The sequence below is a fragment of the Urtica dioica genome, chromosome 4, assembly GCF_054948205.1.
Source record: "Urtica dioica subsp. dioica isolate 48M chromosome 4, U.dioica_male_clone48M_v1_H2, whole genome shotgun sequence".
Taxonomy (NCBI): domain Eukaryota; kingdom Viridiplantae; phylum Streptophyta; class Magnoliopsida; order Rosales; family Urticaceae; genus Urtica; species Urtica dioica.
In genome coordinates, this window is record NC_142759.1 from 16,490,342 (window position 1) to 16,510,391 (window position 20,050).

Below are 20,050 nucleotides of genomic sequence, written 5' to 3' on the forward strand. Positions count from 1 at the left end.
CAAACTCAATCTCTACATTGTCCTCAATGTAGATCCATAAAAACACGGGAGACAGAGAACTTACCTCGCGGGGGTGGTAGAACTCCCCTACTCGTCGCCTCCGCGCTCGGGCGGCGGCGGATCTTCTTCCACGCGCTCTTTCTTCATCCATACCTCTTTGAACGGTTTTGGCCAATGTCCTCACCGTGGCTTGAAAGGAGACTTCGGCTTTGCATCTTTGATCACCTTTTTTGTTGATTCTTCTTTAGGAGCCCGTGGCGGAGGTGTGGGTGGTGGAGTGGTAACTTCGTACGTCTCGAGGACGTAGACATCTTCTTTTTCCTTCTTGCGCTTTCGGGTTTTACAGATCCCGAACGTCTCCTCCTCGTTCTTCATGCGCATCATCAACTCGCCTCTTTGCACGTCTATGCGAACACCGCAAGTGGCTAAGAAAGCCCTTCCAAAGAGAATGGGGATATCGCGATCCTCGTCCATGTCGATGATGTAGAAATCGGCCGGAAAAGTGAATTTTCCGACTTTTACGAGGAGGTCTTCCACGAAGCCGCGCGGGTGCCTTACGGTCCGATCTGCCAGTTGGAGAGTGGTGCGCGTAGGCTTTAGTTCACCCACCCCGAGTTTGTTGAAGACGGCCGACGGCATGAGGTTGATGCCCGAACCTAGATCGCACAAGGCGTTCTCGATAAAGATGTCTCCAATAGTGCACGGCAATGTGAACTTGCCCGGGTCTTCTAACTTTGGCGGGAGCTCTTGTTTTAGAAGTGCGCTACACTCGGTGGAAAGCGCCACCGTGAACCGTTGCGGGAATGGGAGCGGCGTCTCATAGATGCGGACCGACGAGTGCGGCTTAGGGGCTTTGGTGACCGGGGCAGCCTCTTCTTCTTCTTTTTTCTTCTGGCTCTCGGTGGCTGCAACGTGTTGATGAGAAATGGCATTGCAGTGCTCCCTTGGATTCACTTCGGAGGTGCTTGGAAGGGACCCTTGCGGTCTCTCGCTCATGGCTTTAGCGAAGTGACCCATTTGAGCTTCAAGAGTTCTTATTTGGGCCGAGTTGCTTTTGAGGGCCGCTTCTTGGCGTTCGAGTGCGGCCGTGGTGTTCGTCATGAACTTGGTGTTTTCAATTGCCATTTGGGCAATTAATTCTTCAAGATTCGGTCTCTTGTCTTGATGAGGAGGATTATTCCGGTATTGCGAGCTCCCATGGTGTTGTTGAGGCGGTGGGTGTTGATGATGTTGATGATGCGGTGGAAGGTATGGTTGTTGGTGTTGAGGTGGAGCCGGTTGCATTGCCACTTGGTCTTGAGGATTTCTCCACGAGAAGTTTGGATGATTGTTCCTCGCTCCCGTGTAATAATTCCCCGAGTTTTGGTAAGTGGGACGATTGTTGTGGTTTCCCACAAACCTAGACTCCTCTATCTCGCCACATTCGTCCGTCGGGTGAGGACCCGCACACAAACCACACTTGTGGTGAGACACCTCCACCGCCTTCGCCGCTTCTTTTCCGTGGACGGTCTTCGCGAGTTTGGCTACCTCAATTGTCAACGATTTGAGGAGCTCCATCTCCGGAGTTATCGGATCTCTCGCGGCAATTCTCCTCTCGACCGGGCATTGATCGTTCACTTGGGCCATCTTCTCGAGTAGTGCAAATGCGTCGGTGGTGGTGTTGTCGAGAAGTGAGCCTCCCGATGCGGTGTTGACTCGGTCTTGAGTCGAGCCCGTAAGCCCGCTATAGAAGATTTGTAGTTGCACCCACTCCGCTATACCGTGGCCCGGACACTTCCGAATCATGTCCTTGAAGCGGGCCCATGCCTCGTAGAGAGACTCTCCGTCAAATTGGCCGAAGTTGTGGATCTCATTCCTCCTCCGGGTCATCTTCTCGAAAGTGAAGAATCGCGAGATGAACTTCAAGCATAAGTCATCCCATGTGGTGATCGAACCCGGAGCGAGCGAAGACAACCACCCTTGTGCGCGGTCGCGGATTGAGAACGGGAAGAGTCGTAGACACACGGCCTCCTTGGATAAGTGAGGGAGATTGAACGTGTTGCAAATCCGCAAGAAGTTATTGACGTGGTCTTGCGGATCTTCGGAGGGGGAACTGGCAAATTGATTGTTTTGCACCATGTGGATGATCGAGGTTTTAATCTCGAAGTTTGGGTTCCCTTCCATCTCCGGAATTCGTATTGCCGATTGGTGCTCGTCGAAAGTAGGTTGACCATAGTCGAGTATGGTCCTTCGTTCTTCTCCATGTTCCGCGTTCCGACGACCACGTGGTTGTGCTTCATTGCCTCCTTCCATGGCGGCTCGCCTTGCCTCCGCTCGGTTCCGTCGGCAAGTCCGTTCGATCTCGTGATTGATAGGAATGAGCGGAGGGTTACGTCGTCGCATGCACCTTTAAAACATAAGAGGCACACAATAAGCACAATAATAGCAAACAAACTCAAAAATTAAACTAGATAATTCAATCGAAAATAGAACCGTAGTCCCCGGCAACGGCGCCAAAAACTTGATGGAGATTTTCTCAACTAGAGAAATCTCACCGCTTTATTGAACATGACACCACCACGAAACATAAAAGAAGTGCAGAAGCTGACAGGGTGTATAGCCGCACTCAGTCGTTTTATTTCAAAATCTACTGATCGGAGCATTCATTTCTTTGATGCCCTCAGAGGCTCTAAGGAATTTGAGTGAACCGAACAATGTAACAAGAGCTTCGAGTCCCTGAAAGAACACTTGGCATGGCCTCCGACTTTAAGAAAAGTTCAAGAAGGAGAGCCTCTGGAAATTTACTTAGCAGTATCGGAGCACGTAGTCAGCTCAGCGTTAATAAAAAATGAGGGAAAAAACCAAGTCCTGGTTTATTATACTTCGCGACGTCTCAACGAGGCGGAAGGAAGGTACCCGGAGCTGGAGAAATTAGCCTTCGCCCTCATCACCGCCTCTCGAAAGCTGAAGCACTACTTCCTCGCACATCCGATCACAGTCCTAACCAATTTTCCACTCCGCCAAGTGCTGCAGAAACCTGATGTGTCCGGAAGATTAATGAAATGGTCGATCGAGCTGACACAATACGACGTACACTTCAGCCCCCGACCAGCAATTAAAGGACAAGCAGTAGCTGACTTCATTGCAGAATCCACATACAGACCGGTAGATTTCCCAATTTGGGAAATGTATGTAGATGGAGCAGTAAACGAAAAGGGATCCGGAGTCGGGATTGCACTGTCCAGTCCAGAAGGAGATAAGGTAAAATTTGCTTTAAAATTTGGTTTTAACGCTTCAAACAATGAGGCCGAGTACGAAGCCGTGATACGTGGACTTCAGATAGCAAAAGATTTAGAAATCAGAAAACTAAAAGTATACTCGGATTCTCAGTTAATTGTTAATCAAATGAAAAATGAATTTCAGGCAAAAGGTGAAAAGATGTCGCTGCATGCCGAGAAGGCCAGAAGCCTAGCAGATAAGTTCGAGCTCTGTGAAATCACTCAAATCCCCAGGACTATGAATGAAGAAGCCGATGCTTTAGCAAAACTGGACACCCAAGGATCCGACTCGAAGTCAATCCCAGTGATCAAAGTGGACCAGCCGAGCATCGAACATGCCTCGCTTGTGCTTCAGATCAACCAACAAGAGTCATGGCAAACTCCGATTAAGGAATACTTGAAGCACGGAGCTTTGCCCAAAGATAAAAATGAGGCTAGAAGTTTAAAATTTAAAGCTGCCCGTTATTTTTAGGTGATCAAAATCTCTATAAAAAGGGTTTTCTCAGGCCCTTCTCAAATGTCTGGACGAAGATGAAGCTGAGTACGCTCTCAAAGAAATCCACGAGGGAATATGCGGAAGCCACATCGGATGCGAAGCACTGGCGCAAAAGATCATCCGGCAAGGGCTTTACTGGCCCACACTGAAGGCTGATGCTCGGCGCATGACACAAAGATGCATCAAATGCCAGAAATTCTCTAACATCCCAAGGCTCCTTCCTAATCCCCTCATCACCCTCTCGTGCCAGATTCCATTCGCAGAATGGGGAATAGATCTAATCGGAGCATTGCCAACAGGCCGGGGGGATGTAGGTATGCAATAGTAGCTATCGATTATTTTTCAAAATGGGTTGAAGCTGAACCCTTGAACAAAATAACTGCTTATGCCACTGAAAGATTTGTATGGAAAAACGTCATTACTCGATTTGGGATTCCAGTCAAAATTGTATCCGACCACGGAACTTAGTTTGACTGTGACTCTTTCAAAAAATTTTGTGAAAAATATGGCATTAACAAAGTTTTTTCTACTCCAGTCCGACCTCAATCCAACGGATTGGTGGAAGTCGTCAACAAGACCATAAAACATGGTCTGAAGACAAAGTTAGATGAGCAGAAATCAGAATGGGTAGATATGCTCCAAGAGGTTCTCTGGTCATACAGAACCACCGAGCACACCGCAACTGGCGAAACGCCTTGCTCTCTCGCATACGGTTTCGACGCGGTTATTCCGACCGATATTATGATACCAACAGTGAGAAGAGAAAACTACTCCACGGAGGTAAATAATGAAATCTTGAAAATTAACCTAGACTTACTTGAAGAAAAAAGAGAAAAAGCTAGATTAAGAAATCTTGCTAACCAACAGAAAGTTACTCGGTATTTCAACAGGAAAGTCCGGCCAAGATCGTTCAAGATCGGCGACAATGTCCTCAGAAGAGTGTTTCTTCACACCAAAATCCAACAAGACGGGGCCTTTAGCGCAAATTGGGAAGGACCTTACATCATCCGAGAAGACTTCGGAAACGGGGCATACCAATTACAACGATTAAGTGGTGATATGGAGAAGAATCCTTGGAATGCCGAGTATCTTCGCCATTTCTTTGTCTAAACACTTCCATTTTTCAAATTCAAAAAGCGGCTTGGTCGCATGCATTGTACTTTCAAATTCAAAAAGCGGCTTGGTCGCATGCATTGTACTTTCAAATTTTAAAAAAAAAAAAAAAAAAAAAAAAACGGCTTGGTCACATACACTTTTGATTTTCAACAGTACATATCCCTTTTTATTTATGTTGTTCTATTCGGTACCTAGTAACATGTCTTTTAAACTAATTCAGCAAAGTAAACTTCAGGGTAGGAAGGCTACGCACACAAAAAACCCAACATTTTAAGAGATCTTTAAATTTTTTTCTTAAGTTTATTAACCATTGTTATTTTCAGTACTTAGCTCTTGTTACTTAGTCATACTTTACCTTGCTAAATTTGTGAACATAACGAAAACATAAACAAGGTTAATTCCGACCACGAGGAAATCATCTCAAAACCCAAGAGGGTAAAAATTACATAATAAAAAGATTCGACCACGGATCAATTGTTCAAGACCCAGACGGGTTAACAAAAAAGAGAAAAGAAAAATAAAACTCCTAGTCCTAGTCGCCTCCTCCCTCCAGGTCGTCGCTGGCTCTTGGCTCGGGCTCTTCTTCCGTCAACTCCGAATCCTCATCAAGATCCGTAGTATCCATAGTAGGATTCTTCGGGCCGAGGATCCGAACAGCTTCGTTTATCCCAGCGGTATTAAGGTCATCGCGCATGTTGCGATAGTCCTCGGAAGCTTTGTACTCTTCCACCGCCGTTAAACGAGCAGCCTCAAGATCTGCATGGAATTTCTGCGCAAGCTCCGACCGAACCTTCGCCACTTCGTCCCTGGCCGCGTTCCTCTCCTTGAGAAAGCGATCGTTCCGTTGCCTCAAAGATGTGAGCTCGGAACCTAGCAATCCGACGAGGCCGACCACACCAACAAAGCTCTGCGGTGATCAAAAGGGTCAGCTCCAAAAAAAAAAGGTAATACAAGGAAAGGAAAGAGATGCCGACTAGATAAATATAAAAACATACCGAAACCACGGAGTCGGTGACTTGGGTAAGCCTCTCTAATGGCTCCGACTCCAGGGCCGCCTGGACCTTCTCGGCAGGAAGATGCTCGTGAAGGAATGAGATGATCGGAGTCAGGTGGTCGGAGGCGGAAGAAGGCTCGATCAGGCTTTTCCCCGGAGAAGGGCTGGGACGCTCCGAGATCTTCGAAGAAGATGGAGTCGCCCGCTTACCCGCAACTGAAGTTTTGGAGGCCTTAGTACGTTTCGGGTTCGGAGGGACTTGGTCGGGAGCAGCTCTCTTCTTCGCCATCTGTGCAATCTCTGTTAAGCAAAACAAATAAGTAAGAACAAGAAAAGGTTAGCGCGTATTTGATTTGATAAGAAATAAATAAAATGCTTACTTGAATATGGATAATAGTAATACTGGTCGAGTAAGTCCGGGTCCGACAACACAAAAGTCGACCGATCAGCCTCCGAAATGTCAAAAATCTCGGAATGAAGTGGTCGCTCGTCCTCGGAATATTGCGGAAGAGAACCTGGAACCAAACATAGAATATATAAGGAAACCAGATAAGAAATCTAATCCTACTTATCAAAAAAGAAAATTGAACCAGAGTCACACCCAGTTCCGAGAACGAAGCGTTTATTGGGCATCTCTCGTAGAAAACATTCCCCTTAATCCAAAAGAAGTAGTCCTTCCAATTTTTCTGACTGGAAGGAAGACGAGTGACGATTCTAGATTGATCATCATGGGCCCGAGCGTAGTAATAACCGTGCTGCCCCGGAGCCGACTTGAGTGAGTAATACTGAGAAAAATCCTCTAGATTGACGGGGCGATTATAAACTTTTGCCCACAATACAGCCATCCTGACAAAAATCTTATAAACATTGGGGACGAGCTGAGTAGGAGAACATCCCAGGTCGGAGACAAACTGGGATATAAGGGGATGCATCGGCAATCCTCCGATCACGTTCAAGATAGCCTTATTAAATGCTTTCTTCCCTGCAGGAGGCTGATAAGCCCTCTCATCCTCTGAAGGAGTCGAGATGATGATCCCCTCTGCGATCTCAAATTCCTCCCTCAAGTCTTGTATATATTTCTCGGTAACCCGAGAAGTCCAAATTTTGGCCGAGAACTGGTCTTCCTTCTGTTCAAAAATCAGGGCCTCATCTTCTTCCTCCGGAAGATCTACCCCGAAAGTCCTCCCGCTCGGACCTGGAGCACCTTGAGGATCTCCCTCTTCTCGGACTGACGAAAGAGATGGGCTCATCGTGTCACGAGACTCCGACTCGCTTCCCCTCGATGAAGCTGACGATGACGATATCTCCAAGACCATGGTCTCCCTACACGACAGGGAAGACGAGTCAAAAACCCTTTCTTCGTTATCAACCCCCTCGGACTCGAGACCGGGATATACGCATGATTCATCATAAGCAAGAACGGGACGGTCCCATCCGATCTCTGAGACATGATACCAAACACGACTCCTGAGGAAAGAAAATTTAGACCCATCCGACAGGATAACATAATCGGGGTCAGGCTTTGATCGCCGAACGACACGAGGGTCGTAACTCAGGTCAGGACGTGCAAGTCCTCCCATGTCCCTAAGGAAGTTGAGAAACTATGATCCCCAAAGTCCGGAGGGTCCGAATACGAGAAATAATATGAAGATAAATGCATATCACAGAGCAACAACCATAGACAGAGAAAATATCATATTAAAATCAAAGAAATCTTACCCGAAAGGTTGAAGGTCGGAAAATTCGAATAACAGACGAGGAAGCTGGAGCACAGTCCGAATAGGCAGATCAAGCCGCGAATGTGTCGAGAGTAAAATTTGGGAGGAAATGTGAAATGAATCCAAAATCTCGGGAAAAGCCTTATATAAAGACAGTGCGAACGGCTCAGATTAAGCGTGCCCAAGAAGCCACTCAGATCTGACCGTCGAAGCGAAGCGACGTAACGATTCAGTACGATCAAAACCAAACGGTGTCGTACGACACCTCGAACAAAAGAAGAGTGTAGGGCTCTTACTCGGAACACACCGAGACAAACAGAAAAGCAAAGATGAACACGGCCATTCATTCCACCGAAATAGTTCCTTACCATTTTTGCTAAAAATACTAAGAAACTGGAAGGCTGCTGTTACGGGATAATTTGGTCAAGCACCGAGTATAGTAGTCGGAATCCCGAGCAGTAGATAAAATCCAGCACCGAGCTCAGGTAAAATAGACCCAAGAGCTAACCATTGAAAATGAACGATTCGTTCATAAGATAAGAACGAAACCTACCGATCAGAACTTCGGAGAGAAGAGAAGACCGTGGGTCAAAGACTAGTCAAACCAAAAGAAAACATGTTTCAACTTCTAAAAACGCGCACGTCCGCGTAGTAACCGCCCATCTCTGTAAGAGGAAGATGGCAGTTACCAAAAAAACTACCGAAAACGTGGGACTGATCACCCCACGATCACAAGAATAACCGTCTAAATCCACGACCACATGGTGAAGAGAGTGACCCCAGACGGATATAAATATGAGATTCGAAGACAAAGAGAGACACAGAAATTTTACGCCTTTTTTGCTTTCTTCTACTTAGAATCCCTTGTAAACATTGTTCTCTTGTATTAGATTCGTCAATATAAAGAGAAAGTCTTGCCTAAATCATATCACTACTCGGAGTCCCCGTACTCGGAGCCTGTGTGTTTTCGTAAGATATTGTTGTACTAATTTTACAGGTCAACAATTTCAGAACAGCTACTCACGAGCCAAAAAATATAAATAAATTATCATTTTACAAAACACTTGGCGTTTATAAATCGATTAGACCAACAAAAATAAAATCGCTAGAAACCATCACCTAAGAGCACCTACTCTAGATTTTTCGAGACATCAACCTATCTCGCAATAAAAAGTCTTACATAATTAAGACTGATTATGAATAGTCACATGAGCAACAACTAGTCATAAAATGATTTAGAGTACTATCTCCTCAAATTTGACATCCGGATATCAAGCGGAAGCTCACGACGAGAGTTGGAAAGCTTGAGGCCGATAAACAATCCAAAATACCCCCTTCGACTAATGTGTGCCTAAAGTTTTTGAGGAACCTCATTTGAAAAATGCACGACAGAGAAAAAGAAACTCGGCTAATTAATAAAAAAAATTCAAAAATAAACTGAATCTAAATTCGAGAAAAAATAAAAAATAAGATTCGTCTAAATCCCATCTCCAAGAATCATTCCCACTATATCTATTCTCACACCTACCCCCTTCCACAAACAACTCTTGTCCTCAAATCCACAGGAGCTCTATAAAGAGGGTTCGACGTAAATAATAACATCGTCGATCGTGTTGGGGGTCTCAGATACGGACGAGAAAGATGATCGTCGTAGAAAACAGAAGGTAAAACGGATAACATGGGAAATTGGGAGGGAGTGACTATGAGGACATGAGAAGGAAGGAGAGAGCAATCCTTAATCCCTCATGTTGGGTTGATATTCGAGAGGGAAGTATTAGACGTGTCTTACTCTATTTATTTGCTTCGATCAAATTAAATGAGACGTTCAAAATATAACTAATTAAATAAAAAAATTGTTCTTAGTCATTAGAATTAAAATTTTGTTTCGAAACATCACTGAAACTCCACCAGAACCATAACAAGATTCCAATTATGTTCAAATTTCCACTCTTAAGCATGTCATAGTGAACTATTTATTTCTTTGAAGTAATTCAGCACAATATGTATGAAAAAAAGTATCATCGTCCCTCTTCTCCGTAAAGAAATCAATATATCAATATATAGTGTGTTTGTGATCGTATTTCTTATATCTTATCACTAAAAAAAAAAAAAATTCATTTTCAATGTTTGTAGTTGGGAATAGTTTAAAAAATATATAAAAGTGCGATTGAGAATACTACCATCTCTTTTGACTTTTGTTCATTAGTTTTCTTTATAATGTTATGTCAATTGTTACTTAAACACTAACCTTATATGGTCTACCCCATTTTTTTTTTGTTTATCTGATACCACCCTAAAAAAATAATCATACTTAAAAAAAAAAAAGTCTGAACTTTGTATCACGTTACCATTTACACGCGAAACAAAACAAAATATAAAACAAAAAAAGGATTCCATTTTGTCCCTTTTTTTATAATTAATTGCATTTTTTGTCATGTTACCATACGTTACTATTTTATACACGAAAGTTTGCACACAAAATTTTATAAATTGCACTTTGTTAGTCTTACACACGAAATTTTTGTCATGTTACCACCATAGGTTACTATTTTTTTATCAAGTGCTTAGTCAACTGCATTCACATTTTCTGAAATCTGTGTTGACATTCTTCATTGATAATCAAAATTTCAGTAAATTTTAGGAATAGTAGACATTTTTTTTAACAAGGTATACTATATATACTTCGCAAATAACACAATGTCATTTAAGATTTTTTTTTTTTTTTAAATGAACGATACAAATACCTCTAAAAGCAGGAAAGAAAGCATCTTTACCTTCCTTTCCATTAAAAAAAAAAAAAAAAAAAAAAAAAAAAAAAAAAAAAAAAAACCACATTTGCTTTCATTGCACCGCATAAACCACATCCGCAGAGAGATTAACCAAATATCACGCAGCAAAACATTGCCATTTGTTGTTTTAGTAATAATAATAATAAAAATAAAAAAAAAACTTCTTTTTGACCCTGACTCGTTTAGCTTGAATCTGGAATGAGAACTACTTCCCCATTCTCGCTTTCCGCGTAGTGTTTCCACGCGCCAAATGCCTCGTAGTAGCGAATCTCGATTTATTTATAATATATATTTGTAAAATGACTCTTAATAATATGAATCAGTCCAAAGTTTGTTTCTTCATCTTTATTATTAGCTTCCTTTCGTCTTCGAGTAATAATTCAGTTGGTACACCGTCGAAACACAGTGATGGCCTTCACGTCGATGAAATCATGGTCCAATTCCTGTGCGTCGCAAGTCTACGGTTTAATATGGACACATGTCATCGTGGTCCTTTAGTGGTTCAAGAAGTCTTTGTTACCTTACATACAATTCAAACTTGACTTAATATTATATAGCCAGTGGAATATTTTTTTCATATCATGTATAATAAATTAATATATACACTCGCCTTTGGAATGTTTTTCTAAGATTTTGTTGAGCGGTCAAGATATTATAAATATTTAGAGGGAAGTTGAATTTGAACTTGATTTTTTTTCAAATAAATAAATATATAGTATATGTGAAGGACCGTGGTGTTTAAACATTCCTTTTGAATTTCGAGCCAAAATTTTAAGCATGTTTACTCTTTTATCATGGTCCATTAATCCATTTTTCTTTTCTTTATCTCTTACTTGACAAAAGGAATACTTAATTATTTCCAATGATTTCTATATATCCATTGGCCCAATTTTCTGTTTGTGCGTCACCTCTCGTTTGTTTTCAAAAGTTCTTATGTTATTTTCTTGATACTTTACTAACTTGATTATAGCATTAAAGATAAGATGAGGCACACTTTATGGATATCTATTTTTTAATACAGAGACAGTGCTATTGTAACAATGATAAAGCATAATAATTGTGATTTATTGTAACAGCAACAAAGCTGACTTATTTAAATAATATGCATATTTAGGCTCTGCCCAATTAAAAGCAGTGTCACTTCAAAGGATCAGTATTTGCTAAAATAAGTACGTTTCCTAAAGTCTAAATGTACAAAAGAGGTAGTAGATTGACATTTCACAATTTAATGATTTCAGATCAATTTTTATTTTTATTGGAATATATCTTAATAGTCTTTTCTTTTTTTTTTTGAAAAAATAAACTGAGCTTTATTTAATAACTCAAAGAATTGGCTAATCGTAACAGTTCAACGGAGACATTTCCCTCGTCGATACAACCAGCAAATAAACGGTGACGCGCAACATGATGCGCAATCCGAATAGCGGATTGTTTCACAAAAATCACCGAGACGTTATATAAATCATCTATCAACGTCTTACCCTCAGCAATCAGTAAGCCAAATGAAGAGACCAAATGACCTTCACTTCGTATAGCATTCATCACCTCTAGACAATCGGACTCTATTTTCGCAGATTCTCACATCTCGTCCTTGTTCCAACTCAGCGCCTCTCTCATGTGATCGCTTCCACAACTCTTGGAGAAAACAACATGCTTCCATGCTTTGCACGCAACCCGAGCATCTTCCCTTTCGCGTCCTTGGCAACCAGACCCGCGCACCACTCCGCCTCTTCTTCAAATAACGCCTCATCCATATTTATCTTCACCCCTACTACCCACCGGACAACTCCATCTCTTAGCCCCCTACCTACCATCTGCACCTCTTAAAGAGTTCGGTTCCCCGTGTTTTTGAGCCTTGGTCCATTGGGCGAGCTGGGTATGGGCTAGCGTCACAATCTCCATTGCCGAGCGCTCTTTCCCATTCCAAACCTTTTTCATTACGAACCCTCCAGATAGCCCAACATAACAGCATCCACCTTGGCTTTCGCTCTGTATCTTTGTCCCGAAAAACCTCTTCCGCCCACTACTACATATATAGGCATCAAAGTGCGACGAAATGTCGCACCTAATGCCAAAATGTCGCACCCGAAAGTTCTTTGGGTGCAACTTTAGCCACCAATATTTATTCATCAACCTCTCCAGCTCACTACATATCTCTTGAGGGAGTAGGAACACGCTCATAGCATAATTAGGCAGCGCTTGTGCAACAGATTTAAGCATAACATCTTTCCCGGCTCGAGAAAGTAATCTAGTGTCCCATCCTTCTATCCTCTTCCTCATTTGCTCTTTCAAAAAAAATCCAAGATCACCGTCTTATTTCTGCCCACCGTGTTCGAAAACCCCAAATACGAGCTCCTCTCCTCTGCCTCCCCGAAGCCCAAAATATCACATATCTCCCGCTTCAAGCTTGCTTCTATATTTTTGCTAATAGTTAATAATGAATGTTTCGAAAGTTATTGTTTATTTCATGTACCATAACAAAAAAGGAAGAGAAAAAAAAAAGTTATATCCTATTTCATGTACCCACTCCAAATAAAAGTTTGTACAACTTCTTTAGCAACTACTAGTTCTATCACCATGCCCCAGCATGGCATTCTATATATATTTATAATATATATGTATATAATAGAAATATAAATAGTAAATTGAACTATAAAATCAAATTATTTTAATATTTATTGAATTAGTATGCAATTTACTTTCTAAATTTGAAGTTCATAGTATATTTGCCAACATGGGCTCAGATTGTAAAATAAACATCAAGCTTACTAAATTCTTTGAGTTCATTTAAATTCAAGCAACAATGATCTTTTGAAATCAAGTTAACAACTTCCAAGCTAATAACATTTTTACCATTCGAATAGCAAAAATCTCGAGTTTCTAAAATATAAAGCTCGAAAGTATGTATTCTATTTAAAACCTAGTAAAAAAAAATGATAAACTACACAATAAATCAAGATAGAAATATATATTTAATCTTGTCTGAATATGTGCCTAGTATTAGTAGAGAACCATTTTAAGTGTCATAATTTTTATATGGTAGCAGATTTATTATTATCATGGTGATAAAATAATTATGTAATTTATTTAACATTATTTGTTGCAATTAGTAGCATTAGTTTGACTCGTTATAGGAAAATGAAGTGGTGGGCTCTTTTTTTAATAGCTGATGATCATATAATTTTTTATGTATATATTATAAACTATGTTAATGCATGAAGATATTAGATCAGAGATATATATTAAAAAAAAAATTAAAATTAAATAAGTCATTGTATTTTTCCTTTCTTTGGGACTTGAATCGTGGACTATCAAATATCCATCATCAATATGAAATTGCACATCCTTTTTTTTTTTTTTTGAAGGGAAAACTTCTCATTCCACAGAAAGCTAAACACAGTCTTTCAAAACAGGACCAGCTAACCACGCAGGGATAGCATCAATCCATACACCAGTACAACCACGGGACATACAATGTTTAACAATGAAATCCGCCACTTTGTTACACTCCCGCGACTTCCAGCAGCACACCACCCCCAACCGCTCGAGCCCCTCACAGATGTCAGAAATAATCGGCCCTTGGGAACCCAGAACGCTCTTCCCCCAAACCAGCTGGCAGGCGCGAAGACAATCCGACTCAACCGAAGTAACCCGAAAGCTATGGTCTTCCACAAACCGCGTTCCTTCCCGTAGAGCCAGACACTCCGCTGCTACAGCCGAGTGTACATCAGTAAGCTGACTCGCCCACACGCCCACGACGGTCCCCTCGCTGTCTCTGAGTACTCCTCCAACCATCGCCATGCCAGTGGCTTCGTTCCAGCTCGCGTCCACGTTCAGCTTTAGCCCCCCCCCCCCCCTCGGCGGAGCCTCCCATCTTCCAGACATCGAATCTCGCGAGTTTCCGGTCGGCCCTGCTGAGAGCCTGAAAGTGGACTGGAACTCCCCGATAGCCGACGCTGCCTCTTCAACCCAGTACGAGGCGGGTTTTGCCACCGATTCAAAGATGGCAAGGTTTCGACTCTTCCAACACACCCACGCCAGACCGCAGAACAGTGCCAGGTTTGCCGACGAGAGATCTCTCAACACCCGGAGACAGAGATCCTCGAAAGTGGAAGCACTCGACTTCTCCGCCCACCCCACCAAGCACGACTCTCCCCACACCTCCCTAGCTCGCTGACAGTCCCATAGGGCATGGAAGGCGGTCTCCGGAAGATGTCCGCAGAACGGGCAAAAAGGAAGACACGCCACTCCTCGGCGTCTTAGGTTCCCGTATGAGGGAAGCACCTCCAAAAAGCCTCTCCAGATAAAATGTTTGATTTTAGGTGGAATCTTGAGGGCCCACATCTTCACCCACCAGTTTCCCCGACCCCCATCCTCCGAGCTCGACGGTCCTTGCTCTTTGACTTCCCTCGCCACACGATACCCCGACTTCACATAATAGAGCCCATTCTCCTCAAAGTGCCAGACCATCTTGTCACTCCTCTGTGTTAGACTCAGGGGAATCTTCATAATCGCTTCGACATCATACGGATAGAAAGTCGATTCAAGCACCCCTCGATCCCATCTCCCTTCGCGGAATAAATCCGCAACAAGGAGCGAAGCCTCACTCTCCGGTCTTCGAGCAATCGGCGAGAAGGAACCTCTCCTAGGGATCCAGGGCTCAGTGAAAGCATTGAGGTCCCCTTTCCCAATCTGCCACCTAATCCCTTTCTTCATCAAATCCAGCCCCCATCTAAAGCTTTGGCATAGCACCGACGACCGGTTATCGCAGCGCAAGTCAAGGATCGATGAACCAACATGGTATTTAGCTTTGAAAACTCTTGCCATAAGGCAATCCGGGTTCCTGAGGATCCTCCACACTTGTCGGGCTACAAGAGCTTGGTTGAAACATTCCATGTCTTTGAAACCCAAACCCCCCACCTTCTTGGATCTCGAGACTAGTTCTCATCTTTTCCAGTGGATCTTCCTCACGTCCTCATTCCCTCCCCACCAAAACCGGGCCACCACTTTCTCCAGCTCGTCTATTAGAGTAGAGGGCAAGCGAAAGAGGCTCATCGAATAGGTTGGGATCACCTGAGCTACTGCCTTGACTAAAACCTCTCTTCCTCCGGCCGAAAAGATTTTCGCTCTCCACGCCTTGAGCTGCTTCTCCACTCTACAGACGATCGGGCTGAACACTTCCACCTTCCGCCGCCCAACAGTCAACGGTAAACCCAGATAATTTTCCAGCTCACGGTTGTGGGAAACCCCTAGCATGTGAGCGAGTAACTTAGCATCCCCATCACTCACATTCGGAGAGCAGCAGGCGACCGATTTAGCCAAATTGACCATCTGCCCGGACCCTATTTGGTACACTTCCAGAACTCCTCGGAGAGCGAGGCAATGCTCGTAGTTTGCCTCGCAAAACAAGAGACAATCGTCAGCAAAAAGAAGATGACTCACCGGAGGGGCGGAAGAGCAGCACATGAATCCTTTCATCAACCCAAGCCGCTCTTGGCTTCGAAGCAACGCCGAGAGGCCCTCAGCAACGAGGAGGAACAGGTACGGAGAGAGCGGGCACCCTTGACGGAGACCCTTAGAGGGGGTAACCAAACCACCCACCCGGCCATTCACTACAAAGGAAAACGAGGGGGTAGAAATACACTCTAGAATGACTCTCACGGTCTTCGGACCAAACCCCACCCGTGTAAGCATGGCCTTTACGAACCCTCACTCGACTCGGTCGTAAGCCTTGCTCATATCCAGCTTCAAGGCCATAACTCCCCTTCTTCCCCCGATTCGTCTTTTGAGAGAGTGAATGAGCTCGAATGCCGTCGCCACATTATCCGAGATCAGCCTCCCCGGGACGAAAGCACTTTGATTCTCAGCAATGATGCAGGAAAGAGCCGATTTAACCCTATTCGCCACCGCATTCGTGACTATCTTGAGGAGAACATTGCACAGGCTGATGGGCCGGTAATCAGACATCTTCCTCGGACTTTTAACCTTAGGAATAAGGACCACGTTGGTCTTGTTCCATTCTCTAACCGACTCTCCCCCATTAAGAACGCCAAGACAGTCTTGGACCACTGCCGGCCCGACCACGTTCTAGTGTTTTTGGAAAAACAGCGCATGATACCCATCGGGCCCCGGAGCCTTTGTAGGTCCCATCGCAAAGAGCGCCCCTTTAATCTCGTCCTCTATAAAACTCTCCTCGATGCCATCACGCATCTCGGGGTCGATCTGCTTGAAATCACACCTCGTAATGGCCTCAAAATCTCGAGTCCTTCCGCCATTGGACGAGTAGATACGAGCAAAATAGCGATAAATGACCCCCGGATTCCGTCCTCGCTGGTCTCCCATCCTCCACGTTCATTCTCAATGCCCCGAATAGCATTGCAACTTTTCCTCCTCGAGGCCCTGGCGTGGAAATACTTAGTGCTGCGATCACCCGCTTTCAACCAGTCCGCTCTCGCTCTTTGCCTCCAGTAATATTCCTCCAACTGCAGCAGGTTGTCTAGCTTCTTAGTCAACTCGCGGCCCCTGGCATGGTTCTCCTCCGAATCTCATTCAGCATTCACTCGAGCTAAGGCCTCTTCTGTGTCGCGGATCTGCTTCGCACGTCCCCCAAAGAGTTTTGTGGCCCACTCGGTAAGGAAGTGTTTGCAGCTCGCCAGCCGATCCACACATTTCTGCTGGTGGCTGGCCAGACTCGACCTCGTCCACCCCCTCGTGACAACCTCCTCACACTCCGGACTCATCACCCACCCTGGTTCGAAAGCTCATCTTCTCCTACCTTGCCTACTTCCCGAGACTCTGCCAACACCCACATCCGTGTCTATGAGGAGCACCCTGTGATCCAACCCAAAGAAGTCAAGATTTTCCACCCCCCCTCTCGGGAACAAAACATTCCACGCACGAGTCGCACAGGCTCGGTCGAGCCGGCACTTGACATTGTCGTCCCCGACCCTCTTATTTCCCCACGTAAGCATATCACCTTTGTACCCCAAATCAATGAGGCCACACTCATCAAGAGCTCTCCCAAAATTCTCCATATCTCGGGGACACCGCCGTCGAGTGCTCACGTGTTCAAAATCAAAATTGAAGTCGCCGGCACAAATCCACGCTTCCTCTCCCCGGTGCTTCAGGCGTCTCAACAGATCCCACGACAACTCCCGATTTCCGGCAGCTGGTTCCCCGTAAAACCCTGTGAAGCGCCACCTGTCTCCCATGTCGTCCAAAATTCCCACATCAATATGACCCCTGTTATAGCTCCGAATCTCGACTGAGATCTCATCCCTCCACAAAATACACAGACCTCCACTCAATCCCTCAGCAGGCACTGCTAAGCCACACTTGAACCCCAATAGCCACTTTAACCGTTCCGCCTTTTCCACCGAAGTTTTGTTTCCGAGAGAAAAAGGAGGGACGGACTCCGCTCGCAGATAAGCCTCCGCAAGCGATTCACTGCCCGGGTACTTCCCAGCCCCCGGGCATTCCAGCATAACACGATCATGGCGTCCGGACAGCCTGCCCATTGGCGGCCGCCGATATCTGTTTTCCAACCAATTGGAATTCGTCGATCTCCTCTGGTATTTTCCCCTTCCCACTGTTATCTTCTGCCAGCCCCCCGGCTTCCCCTTCATCCTGGTTAACGCGATTGGCCGAAGAAGGTAGTGCGAGCTGGGTGTTGTTGGCTTGGGACTCATTGAGTGCCTCCTCACGACGGCGTTTCGTCCCTCGAGGGGCCGGGGACGCCGACTTCGACTTGGGGAGGGGTGTTCTTGGAGGGCCCATCGGGCGCTTCTTAGGTGATAGGAGGATCGCCACCTCATGGAGCCTGCTCTCATCAACCGCCCTCGTACAGATCACCATTGCTGTGCTTCCCCCATCTGTCCCTGTCGAACCACTCTCCCACTCCTCACTCGTAATCCCCAGGCTTTGGGCCGCAAGATTAGCAGATCTTTTACCTCCTGGTCCAAATGAGAGGGAATCTGGGCCTAAAGGAACACTTCTTTGACTTGGCCCACTCTCTAATGACCCGCACATGGGTTGCACGTGATCGCGTTGGAGATTACCCTCCCGCTTCCCGAGGTCCTTCTTCACATCTCGAGAGGGCTCTCCCAAACAGGTATGAGGTTTAACTCATTTCTCCTTATGCAGAGCTGACCAGCGACCCCCATCTCCCAAAGAAGCAATCTGGGTATCCTGTCCCGCCTCCGCCATTGAGCCCTTTGTCTTGGTCGACACAATGTTCAGACCTCCAGCGACCTGTACCTGGCCCGGATCTCGACTCGTCTTCTCGTTCTCCGCGCCCTCCCCAACGGTCGTCTCCTGAGGTATGCCTCATTTCCTGTCCTTGTCTGGTACCGGAGTTCTCCTCTGAAAGGTTTTTCGGCCACCATTTGAGAAACAAGACTCCACGTTAGAGCTTGCTGACAACCATTCCCCATACATCGGCACTTCCTTGATCCCTTCTTTTTTGATGAGCATATCCCCCAGTTTGGAGCATTCCACCTGCCCATGCCCGAGGCCCCCACATCCAAAGCAGAACAAACCGATGTTCTCAAACTTCGCTTGAATCCAGACAAGTGGAAGTCCCACTCTGTCTAGAAAGAAGCCCAGGAACAGAGGTTTGTTTATAGGCACATTCACCCTGAACCGGACCACCGAGCTAAATCGATTCGCTTTGTTTACACTCGATGACCTCGCCAAACAGCCCAGCATAGTGCTTAACCCCCTTGTCATGTATCGCCGCCGGCGGAAGGCCCTCCAGCCTAATCCAGAATGGGCACGACCGGAACCTAACCTCGTCAATAGTTAAGTCTTCCGGCCAGAGTTGGAGTACAAACTGAGCTCCTTTGACCGTCCACGGGCCCCTCTCCAGCACTGTGTCCCGGTCACATTGCCTCTCAAACTAGATCTTAAACAAGCCCTGCTTCATCTCATGAACCACCCAGGGACCCTTCGTCTTCCACACCCTGTCGAGCACTGCTATCACTGTGTTCTTGCTGAACATCTTCCTCGAGAGAAGCTTTCCAAGGAGAACATAGCACCCTCCGAAATTAATCAACCAAACAAATAAACCTGCAGCAAAGTTGGAAATTCAGTTGATTGAAGTTAACTGTTAACCGAAATTATCGATTATAGATTAACTTTTAACCTACAAAAAAATTGAGTGATCAATTAATTACAATTTTTTTTTTTTGAGAACTCGAATTAACTAGCCAATTTGAAACTTCAAATTGTAAAAATAGTCAACCTTTGGTTTATTTTTAATGACTAATCAATAAACCACATTAACCAATTTGATAAACAAAAATACTATTCATCTCAAATGAATGGTTACCAAATATAAATTAATTAACAAAAATAAATTTAATAAATGAAAGAGATTACAATAAACAACTTTTCTATTAATAGAATAAAAATCTCTAAAATATTACAAGATCTTCACGGCCGATTTTTTAAACGGAGAAACAAAGCTTCACGTACTTTCATGCCTCCACTTTGCCCGCTCTGTCCGCCATAAACCTAAATAAACACAAATAAACTAAAATAAACGACGTTTAAATCAAGAAGAAATCGCAAAAACCGAATTAACACGAATTAACAAACATTAACACGAATTTCACACTCTGAAATTCGACAAAGATATGGAAAATTCAAATACTAATTACCTGAGACGAAATCCGACCTCC

The 20,050-nt window shown here is 44.6% G+C and overlaps 3 protein-coding genes across 3 annotated transcripts; 1 reads left to right on the forward strand and 2 right to left on the reverse strand.

Annotated features, from left to right (window-relative positions):
- Window positions 1–180: 180 nt before the first annotated feature.
- Window positions 181–2,292, reverse strand: LOC149400867 (uncharacterized). Its single transcript, XM_089610530.1, has 2 exons — window positions 657–2,292; window positions 181–404 (listed from the first exon to the last, which is right to left on the reverse strand). Exons 1-2 carry the CDS (start codon window positions 2,290–2,292, stop codon window positions 181–183), a joined length of 1,860 nt encoding a protein of 619 aa, XP_089466656.1.
- Window positions 2,293–2,732: 440 nt separating this feature from the next.
- LOC149400868 (uncharacterized) lies at window positions 2,733–5,213 on the forward strand. The gene is made up of 6 exons (XM_089610532.1): window positions 2,733–2,802; window positions 2,888–3,240; window positions 3,403–3,697; window positions 3,753–4,067; window positions 4,289–4,533; window positions 5,193–5,213. The coding sequence occupies exons 1-6, from the start codon at window positions 2,733–2,735 to the stop codon at window positions 5,211–5,213; spliced, it is 1,299 nt and encodes a 432-aa protein (XP_089466658.1).
- An 11,918-nt stretch (window positions 5,214–17,131) lies between these two features.
- LOC149400869 (uncharacterized) lies at window positions 17,132–17,854 on the reverse strand. Its single transcript, XM_089610533.1, has one exon. It carries the CDS (start codon window positions 17,852–17,854, stop codon window positions 17,132–17,134), a length of 723 nt encoding a protein of 240 aa, XP_089466659.1.
- Window positions 17,855–20,050: the final 2,196 nt, after the last annotated feature.